We start from the raw sequence: 12,452 nt of genomic DNA, 5'->3' as shown, positions 1-12,452 counted from the left end.
TCTCTGTCTCTCAAAAATAAATAAATGTTAAAAAATTAGGGGCGCCTGGGTGGTTCAGTCGGTTAAGCGTCCGACTCCGGCTCAGGTCATGATCTCACGGTCCGTGAGTTCGAGCCCCGCGTCGGGCTCTGTGCTGACAGCTCAGAGCCTGGAGCCTGTTTCGGATTCTGTGTCTCCCTCTCTCTCTGACCCTCCCCCGTTCATGCTCTGTCTCTCCCTGTCTCAAAAATAAATAAACGTTAAAAAAAATTTTTTTTAAAAATTAAAAATGTATGTATATGAACCTTCAAGGAGAAATACAGCCCTCACTGTACCAGGACTGTATTATTCATAAATTGACAACGGAAGCTAAATCGGAAGGTAGCTTGGCAGACATGGAAGGCCAGCTGACCGCTTTCACAATAGATCTAGAATCCTAACCCTCCTCACCATGTCGGCACTCCCGTGAGAGTAAGATCTATTCCCAGCTCCCTGACTCTGCTTTCCAGCCCTGCCGGTTTTCTCTGAAATCTCCAGATTCACCCAGCCACGTTCTGCTGTCTGAGGACATGAGTGTGAGTCTTTGACTCAGGTTGCCTCCCCTGAGATCACCGGCATCTCCAGAGCCCCCATGGGGTGTGGGGCCCTAGCCTGCTGTCTGGCAGAGCAGGAGCTCAGCAAATGTTTCTGGAGGGAACTGCAGTCAGGAAGAGCCTCGATGAGGAGATGTCATCTAGGCTGAGACCATAAGGGTCTGTGGGATCTGTCAGCCTGGTGGGCAAGGGGAGAGTGCCCTGGGCAGGCACAACGGAATGTGCAAAAGCCTGGAGAGAGAGGGCTGGTGCCATGCTGAGGACTCAAGGGAGACTGAGGGGCTTGAAGACTCACGATCAAGAGGATGGGAAGAAAAGCTAGAGCAGATGGGGCTAGAGATGCAGATGAAAGATTAGATACCTTTCATTGTAAGCAGCTGCTCAAACTGTTTAAATACCCAAGGGGTTCATTGGCTCTCAGCACCACAAGGTTCTGGGTGCCCCGTCTCATAGCACTTCAGGGCTGGCTTGATCCGGCAGCTCAAAGATGTCCTGTACCAGTTTTTTTTCATCTTTCTTTCCCCACTGTTCTGTGTCAGCTTCATGCTTAGACTAGCTTTCATCACGGTGTCAGTGTCTTTTGCTGCGGTCAAAAAAAGAACCTCATGTCTATACATCCTAGAGTCTAGAGGGAGCTAAAAAACATTTTTTCCAGCAGCCCCAGCTAAAAAAAAGTCGTCTCCACTGGCCTTGGGTTAGAGGCCCACCCTGTGGCCCAGTAATGGGATTATGCTGGTCAGTGTGGGCCTGGGCCACCTGCCCGAGCCCCAGGCCCAAGTGAGTCAGCACTTAGGCCAGTGGGTACCCTCAAAAATTATTAGGGACTAAGACAACAGAGAAGGGTTATGGGAGGCAAACACAGTAGTCAAAAACTCGAATTCTTCCTTTCATTTACTCATCTGTGCAGGGTATCATCTCTCTTTTGTGGGGTTGTAAGAACAGAGAAGTTTAAACGTGACAGTGAGGTGCTGCCATCATCATTGGGGTGCTGTGGCTGGTGTGACATCAGCAGAATGCCCCAGGGGACTGTTTCTCTTCAGTGAAGGAGGGGCAGCCTTGGTCACTTGGTCCTACGGAGCTGAGTTTCTCACTCTATCCAAGGTCCTGTTCTCGGAAGGGAGGTGCAGTGGCATGACATGGCCAGCAGGTGGCAGCGCCAAGGCAATTTCTGCTTCCCGCCAAGCCTGTGAGCCTGTTCTCCATAGAGACCCTGCTGGCTTCTCCAGACAGATCCTGAAGCAGCTGCGACTTCTTCGGGGCCCTGACTTTCAGGTGGCAGCAGGGCCAGCTTCATGGGTGTGTGATACATACTTTGGAGCGGCCTGGGACTGGTTTAGTGCTTCACTGTCACTATCTTGAAATCTTAACAATTGTTAAGGGGGAAGATGGAGACCTTACGTGGGGAGAATGGGGACCCTACAGGGGAAGGATGGCGATCCTACATGGGGAGAACGGGGACCCTACAGGGGAAAGACAGGGACCCTACATTGGGGGAAAAATAAATCTTTCCAGTGAGGTCATCAGTGGCCTCCTGGTTGTTACATCTGCTGGAAACCTGGGTCTTACCTTAACTTGACCCCTTTGGTATCTGACACTCAAGGTCTCTATTCTAAAGTCTCAGGACTCCCCTCATTCTCCTCTGGGCTCTCTCCTCACGGCTTCACAGCCATCAGTGTCCCCTGGGCTTCCTTCTATTTTTAATTTTTTTTTATTGTTTGAGAGAGGACACGTACAAACAGGAGAGGGATGGAGGGACAGAGAGGGAGAGAATCTTAAGCAGGCTCTGCTCTGAGCTGTGAGATCATGAACCTGAGCTGATATCAACAGCCGGACCCTTAACTGACTGAGCCACCCAGGTTACCCTCCTTCCATTTTTTTTTTTTTTTAAAGAAATTAATTTTTTTTTTAACGTTTATTTACTTTTGAGACAGAGAGAGAGCATGAACAGGGGAGGGTCAGAGAGAGGGAGACACAGAATCTGAAACAGGCTCCAGGCTCTGAGCTGTCAGCACAGAGCCCGACGCGGGGCTCGAACTCATGGACCGCGAGATCACGACCTGAGCCGAAGTCGGCCGCTTAACCGACTGAGCCACCCAGGCGCCCCCCTCCTTCCATTTTTTAAGAAGTCACCTACTAAGGTGTAATTTACATACAGTAAAACTCAACCTTTTTGGGTGACAGTTCAATGAGTTTTAGTAAACATGTACAGTCATGGTATAATGGAGAAAGAATGCTGCCAGCCCCCCTTAAGTTTCCCTCATGCCCTCTTGTAGTCGGTCCCAGCCCCCACAACCCCTGATCCACTTGCTGTCTCTATGGTTTTGCCTTTTCAGGAAGGTAATGGAAATGAAATCATACAGCAGGTAGCCTTTGGGGCCTGGCTTCTTTCACTTACCATCAGGCCACTCCCACTTTTGAATCTTATTTTTTGGTGTTCCAGGCACAGCCACAGACAGCTTAAAGCACCACTCCCTGCTGAGGACACCCACGGCCTACCACTGCAGACCCTCAGCTTCCCTCAAACCAGCTCCTCTGCCTTCATTCTCTCTGTTGGTCACCAAGCAAGAAGCCTGGGAGGCATCATTGACACTTTCTGGTGTCCCTCCATATCCAGATGTCACCCTCCCGACAGTCCCCTCTGGCACTGCCTCTGTTCAGCCATGCCCGCACCTTTGCTGATCTCCCTGCCTTCTCACCCTGGCCCTGTCCCAGTCCGGTCTGCGGGTATCAGCTCCCAAGTGTAGCAAGCCAGGGCCTTCGCCCTCATCTGGCCTCTGCCTGTCTCTCCATTCTCTCCTGTCTTCTCTGTTCCTTTCAGCCCCACAACAGAGAGATGATACCCTGCACAGATGAGTAAATGAATGGAAGAATTCGAGTTTTGGACTACTGTGGTTGCCTCCCATAACCCTTCTCTGCTGTCTTAGTCCCTAATAATTTTTGAGGGTACCCACTGGCCTAAGTGCTGACCCACCTGGGCCTAGGGCTCGGGCAGGTGGCCCAGGCCCACACTGATGAGCATAATCCCATCACCTCCCCTCCTCAGAGCCTTGTATTGGCCAGATGTCCACCTCTCACTTCCCCCAAATAGTCCATGCTGTTTTTCATGCACAAGAGGCAAGACTATTCAACAACTTCACAAATGCTGATGGTGAACTTGATGAAACGGAACTGTAGGTGAGTAAGCAGCACCATAACATAATAGCTCACAAGGTCTCCTAGCAATTTCCAAGAAACTGTTAAGTATAAAAAGCCAAGTGCAAAAGCAATCTATAGTAGGCTTCCTGTCATGTAAAGAAGGGAAACGTGTGAAAAGAAATACAGTAGGGATAGAGCAGAAACTAACTGAGGTTGGTTACCTGGCTGGTCACGGGGTGTGAAGGTGGGAGAGTGGGACGGGTGGAAGGCACGGGGAAGTGACGCTTCTAGGGACATGGCTGTATGGTTCTGACTTTTAGAATCATTACTATTGAAAACATTTTTTAATCAACAAGCAATTGGGGAAGAGGAGGGGTGGAGATGACCCGAAGTGAAATATAAACAGGAACAAATGACCCCAAGTGTACTACAAATGAATAATAACCCTGAGGACACGGGGACAACTCAAATAAGCAACTTTAGAAAAGAGTATTTAGACCAAATACCCTGAGACTAAAGAAAAAACTTGTACAATATTGTACCCTAAGTAGTAGGTTTATTTTTCGTATCTGCACTAAGCAGATAAGAAAATTATACTGACTGGGGCACCTGGGTGGCTCAGTTGGTTAAGCATCGACTGTTGGTTTCAGCACAGGACGTGATCTCATGGCTCATGAGTTCAAGCCCTGCATCAGGCTCTGGGCTGACAGTACGGAGCCTGCTTGGCATCTCTCTCTCCCTTTCTCTCTGCTTCCCGCACTCATGCTCTCTCTCTCTCTCTCTCTCTCTCAAAAATAAATAAATTTAAAAAATTATTTAAAAAAAGGAAAAAAAGAAAATTATACTAATAAAAGCCAGATTTCTGTCATAAAAATGAGTTAAAAATATGGAAAGGGGGTCAGCTAGAATAAACACTGTGGTGTTGGGCTGGAAGTAGAGCCATCATTGTGAACTCATAGTTTTCAAAATTACAGACAGATTTGTCAAAATAGCTTTTGGTATCTATGTGTATGTACATACATTTCCTGACCATCCACCGAGAGGGCCTGAAGGTCCTAATGCCCAACATCAATGACCTCACCCAGCACCCAGGTCTTGGTGTCTACTGCCATTCTGTAATGAAAGTCCCCAAGACTTCTTGGGGAACAGCCATATCTTCACGGCTGTGGCAAGGAAATTACAAGATGAGCCTCTAACACCTTGTGGTGCCAGAAGGTAAGGAAGGGTTCAAATAATAATGGGGACATGTAGACCCATATCAGTAGACACAGGAGGCAACTTGAATGGGCTCCCATGCCAAATCTGGGACAATCTGATAGACAAAATAAATAACGATCATAAAGGATTATAACCCTTAGAATAAGAAGCTATAGGATTAAATAAGAATCTGTGAGTCCATATGGATATAAATACTTGAATGAATGAAGAAAAAAATTAATGAGGGTGAAGGGAAAGGACTTCCTCATGGAATTCCAACCAATAAATATAGAATGAGCAAAATTGAAAACTACCATTTGGCAAATACCCCAGTGGTAACTGTTTCAGGCAAGAATCAGCAATAGACGTTAAAATTAATAGGAGAAAGTAGGATAAGAAACAGACTATTTAGAGAGTCTCTTAGTATCTGTCCATGAGATACTTATAAACAAGTAATATTATAGTGAAGGAACCTGACAGGAACCATCTTAAGCAAATGATCAAAGATAACATCACCGGGAATGGGGCAAATGGACTCCATATGCCTCCTGATATGACACAGAGGATACAACATTTTGGGGTAAGGATATCACATAAGTGGAAACAAAAAAGGAGAGGGAGGGGTGGCCTGGGGGGGGCGGTCATTCTAAGGTGGGTCAGGAGAGGCTTCTCTGAGGAGGCAACACTGAAGCTCTGACCTGGGTGGTCAGGAGACCCGGAGAGGAATATTCCAGGAACAGCTATGCAAAGGACTCAAGGCACAGAAAGAAGGCAAGTATCAGGTGTGCAGCCAAGAGCAAAGTGGAGAAGAAAACAGGGAGACAGGAGAGCCCCTATTACATATGGCTTTGTAGACCCATCGTAGGTGAGGAGTTTGGGGTTTTTTTCCTCTTTATTTTAAATTTTTTAATGTTTATTTATCTTTGAGAGAGACAGAGAGAGACGGAGAGAGAGAGAGAGAGAGAGAGAGACAGACAGACAGACAGAATCCAAAGCAGGTTCCAGGCTCTGAGCTGTCAGCACAGAGCCTGACGCGAGGCTCAAACTGACAAACCTCAAGATCATGACCTGAGCCAAAGTCGGATGCTCAACTGACTGACCCACTCAGGCGCCCCCTCCTTTTTTTTTTTTACCGGGTAAAGTACAAATAACATGTCATCTTAATTATCTTTAAGTGTACAGTTCAATGGTATTAAATGTATTTGTAATATTGTGCAATTACTACCACCATCCATCTCCAGAACTCTTTTCATCTTGCAAAGCTAAAACTCTATACCCACTAAACACGAAGCCCCTCCCCTCCATTCCCCCCGCACTAGGATCCTGACTGACGACTCTAAGCTCCTAAGTGGAATCATCCTATATTTGTTTGTTTCGTGATTGGCTTATTTTACTCAGCATGATGTTCTTAAGGTTCACCCATGTTGGAACATGTGTCAGAACTTCCTTCTTTTTTAAGGCCAAATGATATTCCAATTTTATGTATATACCACATGTTGCGTATGCATTCATCCGTTGGGAGACGCTTAGGTTGTGTCCATGTTCTAGCTGTTGTGAACATGGGTATACAAATATCTCTTCAAGACCCTGCTTTCAGGTCTTCTGGGTATACACCCAACAGTGGAATCGCTGGATCAGATGCCAATTCTATTTTTAAATTTTGAGGAATCACCATATTGTTTTCCACAGTGGTTGCACTATTTCCCATTCTCACCGACAGAGTACAAGGGTTCCAATTACCCTACAGCCTCTCCAACACTTGTTTTCTGTTTGCTGTTGTTTGTGTTATAGTAGCCACCTAATGAACGTGAGGTGGTATCTCATTGTAGTTGTAATCTGCATATCCCTATTGATCAGTGATGCTAAGCATCTTTTCATGTGCTTACTGGCCATTTGTACATCTTCTTTGAAGAGGTGTCTGTACAAGTCCTTTGACCACTTAATTGGGTTGTTTTTTTTGTTGAGTTAGAGGAGTTTGACTTTTATTATAAATGATGTAGGGAAGCATCAGAGAATGTTAAGCAGGGGAGTAATGTGACTTAATATGATTTTGTTTTGACTTATTTTTTGGTAACTCTATGAAGAATATTTTGGAAGCCGAGAATTGTAGATGGGGAAACCAGAAGCAGGGAGACCAGGTAGGGGCTTTTGCAGGAGTTCAAGCAAGAGATGACAATGGTCCTAACTAGGGTAGTGTTCACTACTAATGGGATTGTAGAGAAGTGGTAAGATTGGAAACCTTGGTTAAGTAGTATAATCAAGATTTGGCAACTAAATAGAAATGGGAAGTTAAGGAGGAGTCCAAGATGACTGCCAGGTTTCTGCCTTGAGCCAGAACTGGTGGATGATGGCACCATTCACTAAAATAAAGAAAACTAGAAAAGAATTGGCTTAAGGGTTTGGGGAGAGAAATGATGAATTAAATCATCAACACCATGCATTGAAAGGGCCTGTGGGACATCCCAGTGGAGAGGTCCAGCGGCTTCCAGGCTGGCATTTAGAAAGAAGTGCAGGGCTGGAGATTCTATGCTGAAAGCTTGCACATAACTGAAGCCATAGGACTAGATATAACTGAAGCCATGGGACTAGATGGTCCCAAGCTGGGCTTCTAGGGTCTGGAGACTTCCTGAAAGTGTGATAAAAACACACATGTAGGTACATGTGTGCATAGTTCTTGGAAAAGGGTTTGTATCTCTTGAAGTTTATTTATTTTTTGTGGGGGAGGGGCAGAGAGAGAGAGAGAGAGAGAGAGAGAGAGAGAGAATCCCAAACAGACTCCATGCTATCTGCGAGTGGGTGGAGCTGACCCAGGGCTCCATCTCAGGAACCATGAGATCATGACCTGAACCAAAACCAAGAGTCGGACATTTAACAGACTGAGCCACCTAGGCGTCTTAGGTTGGTATCTTTTAAGTGTTGCTTTAAGAGAGCCCTGACTGACCTCCCCTGTCCCCTGCCCACCCCCGCCCCCATGCTAAAAGCCACCGGTAAATTGTAGGGAAGAAAAGTCACTGGAGGAAAATCATCACTTAAAGGACAGAGGAAGGAGAGGGCCTGAGAAGAAGCATTCCGAGAGAAAGGAGGAAAATGAGAGTGAGATTTCAAGGAGAGGGAAGGGAGGAGAGTGGTGGCAAATGGTGCAGAGAGTAAGGTCAGATCTAGAAAGCTGAGCTTCTTCATGCTCCTTAATGGTCCCAGAACCTCTGCCCAAAGGCTGTCCTGAGTGTCATCAGACGTAATCTCCCATTCCTTCCCCAGAAAACAGGGTGTTTCTCTGGCCTTCTCAGAGCCTGGCAGAACAGAAAAATCAATCCTATGGCTTATGCGACGCCAAGAGAACTCACCCTGGCTGCCAAAGGCCCGTCAGTACACACCTGACGCAATCAGATAAACTCAACTTTGAGCTTGGAAGACTGATAGATGCTTAGGATTTCACTGTTAAGAGGGGAGGGGGGGAAGGAGAACAGAACACAAAATGATTCAGACATAATGCACTCAACCATATAAAATAATTCATAGGAAGTGAAAGGAAACAAACATATTTAAATATTTATAGGGGTTACCTTTGGTTGTTGACATTATAGACTTTTCCCTCTATTTCTTTATAGTTTCCAAATGTTCTACAATAAGTACATTTCACTTTCATAATTGGACTATTTAAATTTTTTTTTTTTTTTTGAGAGAGAGAGAGAGAGCGAGCGAGCACAAGCAGGGGAAGGGCAGAGGGAGAGGGAGACATAGAATCCTAAACAGGCTCCAGGCTCTGAGCTGTCAGCACAGAGCCCGACATGGGCCTCGAACCCACAGACCGTGAGATCGTGACCTGAGCCGATGTTGGACGCTTAACCAACTGAGCTGCCCGGGCGCCCCATAATTGGACTATTTAAAATACAGTGTCTGTAACAGTGAGCAGTCATGTCCCAATTTCACAGTGGAAAAACACATTTTGGGTCACAGACCTTTGTAAGGGGCTGCTGGTACCTATGGGCCTTCTCCCCAGAATGATGCTCATAAGCTCTTCCGCACACGGACACCTCATTCTGCATCCCCTTGGGGGCGGCCCTGATGGGGAGGAAATGCCTATCCGTGCCTGTGAGAGGCAGAATGGCTGTGGGCCCAGCTACAACTTCTTCTAATGCTGACCAACAACATTGAAATTTCAAAGAAATGTGTAAATGCAAAATGGAAGCACCAAAAGAGAAGCCGAGGGGCCAGTATTGGCTATGCGGTCCCAGCTCTCTCCAGGGAGGGGGCTGAGTCTGTCATCCTTGGGGACAGAGCTGCTCTAGGCATCTAAACACCCCATTCATCCAGCGGACTCCCTGGTTCACATCCCCGGTTCACAAGTGCCTTTGGGAAAAATGCGATTGCTTCTAGGGCAGAGGTTTGCCAACGTGAATCACTCTTCAGGGCCAGAAAGGTATGGCAGGGGAAAAATAAACCGCCAAGGTATAATCAAACGTTATTTTATACGTGATAAGATACAAACGTAGGATGCCAGAGGTTGTGGTTTAAATTCGACAGTGAACAAATACAATTTGGAAATAGAAATAATCAAAGTCTCATAATGTATTACTCCTTAGATTTGAAATCCAAAACGTGACACTCCTTTCTTAAGCCCCGAGGTGTCATTCGACGCCAGGGTGTGTATCTGGTGCAGCAACGCGCCGCAGGGAAGTCACCCCTGAATCTTTTAACTGGGGGCAATACTTAGTAGTTTTCTGTTGTTTCATAACTGAAAATAGCTGCTCACAAACGTAGGTACTTCCAAACATGGACTGAATCTTTGCACAATGGTTTTTATATTTAGGGTAACCATTCCCAAGGTGTTTGTAGAATTCTGGGATTCCGACACAGTCGTATTTCGTTTTCAGTATCGTGTTGCACTGTAGTTCAATAACCTCCATCTGTAGCTCCTCGCTCACGTTGTTAATATTAACTGAGAAAGGTGAACTGAACAATGTCAGCTCGTTTTCATAAAGTTTGAAATCAGAGAACCGTTTTTGGAACTCAGTCTTCAACTCTTTAATTCTGGGAATATAGTTCAGGCCATCTCTTTCATTTTCGGAAACTAATTTCAGCGTGGGGAAGTGGGCCAGATTGTTCCTTGCCAAATGAGTCTCCCAAAGACACAGTTTCATTAAAAACGAGTGAATTGAGTCATACATCTGCGTAACCACTTGTGAACGCCTTTGCAGGGAGATATCCAACATGTTTAGGTAAGTCATAATGTCAACCAGAAAAGCTAAGTCTTTGACCCAATCTTTGCTAGTAAGCTGGGGAACAGGTTTTCCTTTAGAAGACATGAAAAAATCAATTTCTTCCAACAGTTCGAAAAACCGCCTTAACACCATGCCACGACTCAGCCACTTAAGTCCCACGGAGAACAAGCTTCCATACTGTGCATCTAACTCACTGAACAAAGCACTGAACTCTCTGTGGTCTGAGCCATGGGAACGTATCCAGGTTATGGTGTGAATTACTATGTCCATGACATGATCCATTTTTAACTTTTTAGTGCAAAGTGACTCCTGGAGAATGAGGCCGTGCACAGACTTAAGCTCTGTGTCTTTGCAAAGCCCTGACACCTTAGATTTAAGTTCTGTAACAAGTTGTTCAACACCAACCAGTGCAGAATTGCCATCGGTGCTAACACTGACTAATTTCAACCAGTCTACATTAAATTTTTTAAGACTTTCCTCAACACATACAAATAATTCGTTTCCTGATGAGGTGCCTGTCATGGGTACCATGTCCAAAAGCTCTTCGGTCACATCAAAAGTTTCGTCAACACCACGAATAAATACAGCCAGTTGGGGGGCATTATCTACATCAGCCCCTTCATGAGCTGCAATGGAGAAAGCCACAAATGATTTACCTTTTCCTCGCAACTTGTCCTGTAAGTTCCCAGCCACATCGCCAACGTGCCGCGGAACAATATTAGCACTTAGTCTTATGTTCGCAAATGCGTGTCTCTGTTCAGGGCACATAATCTCCGCGGCACTCAATAGACATTCCTTTATAAACTCGCCATCTGTAAAAGGTTTGGATGCCCGGGCAATTTTCTCACTTAATACATAACTGCATTTCATAGCAGCATCACTTATTTTATTCACATTCAAAAGGACATCGTGTTGAAATTTCAGTCTTTTTTTCAGCTCATTTAGTTTTTTATCACGCATCTTTTCTGTATATCCCTCATGGTTCCTGCTGTGGTTTGTTTCATAATGGTGTCTGAGGTGATACTCCTTCGACACAGACACGCTTTGTTTGCATATTAAACACGTAGGGACATTCTTTACCTCCACAAAGAAATAGGCTCGCTCCCATTTTTCTTGAAATGTGTGGCTTTCTTGTTCTAGCTTCCGTTTTCCCACTTTTGAAAGAGACAAATGCATAAGAAATATTAACATGTCACCTTCGCTAATGCTTTGCAAGAAAAAAGCACTGACTCTATTTTTGCAAAGTGTAAGTGTGCTGTTCGCTCCTTCAGTTAGGGAAGAACTTAGTGAATGGTGGGGGTTGTAGTCAACAGCTAAGAGGAAGCCTCTGATTTTCCTGTGCAGACGACTGCAGACATGTAGGAATGCAGCCCCAGGGACACCAGATTTTCTGATGCAGCAGCAAAAGAAGCTGGAAATCCAGATTTCTATGTGAAATTTCTTGATTTTTAAAAATATTCATAATAAATTGTGGGGTTTTTTCTCCCTGTAAATACTGTAGCAGCCATTATGACTACTCACTAGATTAGGCAGATTAGGGACTCGTTTGGGGTCTCTGGTTTAAACCTGACAAAAACTCTACTTGAAGAGAATTAAATATCTAATTTCTGAAACCACAGCTTTACGAACCTGTCCAAACACAATCCTAGAGAGCCCCCAAGAAGGGGAGCTAAGCTGATGTATCTCAAAGTGCTGTGTTTTTGCAGACTTCAAGGTTACAGTTAACTAGGACAATACTCATTAACTTGATCTGAGGAGGACCTACCCATTTTTAATACAGGGAGAAATTGTATTTAAGTGTCCCTATCCTGAGGGGCGCTGGGGGGCTCAGTCAGTTAAGCATCGGCTCTTAGTTTCAGCTCAAGCCACGATCTCACAGTTCGTGAGTTTGAGCCCCGCGTCGGGCTCTGTGCTGGCAGCGTGGAACTTGCTTGGAATCCTCTCTTCCCCTCTCTCTTTGCCCCTCCCTTGCTCTCTCTCTCTCTCTCTCTCTCAAAATAAATAAACTTAAAAAACAAAAAAGTGTCCCTATCCTGATTCCAGCCCCTCTCTGGGGAACCCGGCTGACAACCCGACCCTGGCAAGTTTCAGTCTACGGAGCTTTAGCGTCCCTTACTTCTCCGCGTGCTGTTCTTCCAGCCTCTCTCTTCTTGGCCTTGACTTTTCTCTCCAACAGGGTCCAGAGCTATGGCAAGCCCTCCAATCTTTGTTCCTTGCTTGTCTTCCAAGGCCCTCTCTGCATCAGCCTGTGATCTGAAGTCAGCATAGGCGATCCTGCAATTGTGGGGACCGGGTGGAGGGGAGAAGAAAGCATAGTCAGCATTCA

General features: G+C 45.6%; 1 protein-coding gene across 7 annotated transcripts in view; it reads right to left on the bottom strand.

Moving 5' to 3' along the window:
* LOC109264917 (general transcription factor II-I repeat domain-containing protein 2-like) overlaps window positions 1–12,452 on the bottom strand; it is a 30,970-nt gene continuing 18,518 nt past the window's right edge. For 5 of the 7 annotated variants that reach the window (XM_053903733.1, XM_053903732.1, XM_053903729.1 and 2 more), the window contains 2 exons: window positions 12,243–12,400; window positions 8,395–11,280 (listed from right to left, as the gene is read on the bottom strand). In XM_053903733.1, coding sequence (XP_053759708.1) covers window positions 9,533–11,280; window positions 12,243–12,400 — 1,906 coding nt within the window. In that variant the 3' untranslated portion in view covers window positions 8,395–9,532. Of the gene's footprint in view, window positions 1,156–8,394; window positions 11,538–12,242; window positions 12,401–12,452 lie in introns of those variants that run through there. The other 2 variants (XM_053903739.1, XM_053903742.1) reach the window with 2 other exon arrangements.

The sequence above is a fragment of the Panthera pardus genome, unplaced genomic scaffold, assembly GCF_024362965.1.
Source record: "Panthera pardus isolate Hobbes unplaced genomic scaffold, ASM2436296v1 HiC_scaffold_10, whole genome shotgun sequence".
Taxonomy (NCBI): domain Eukaryota; kingdom Metazoa; phylum Chordata; class Mammalia; order Carnivora; family Felidae; genus Panthera; species Panthera pardus.
This window is presented reverse-complemented; position numbering and strand designations above follow the sequence as displayed.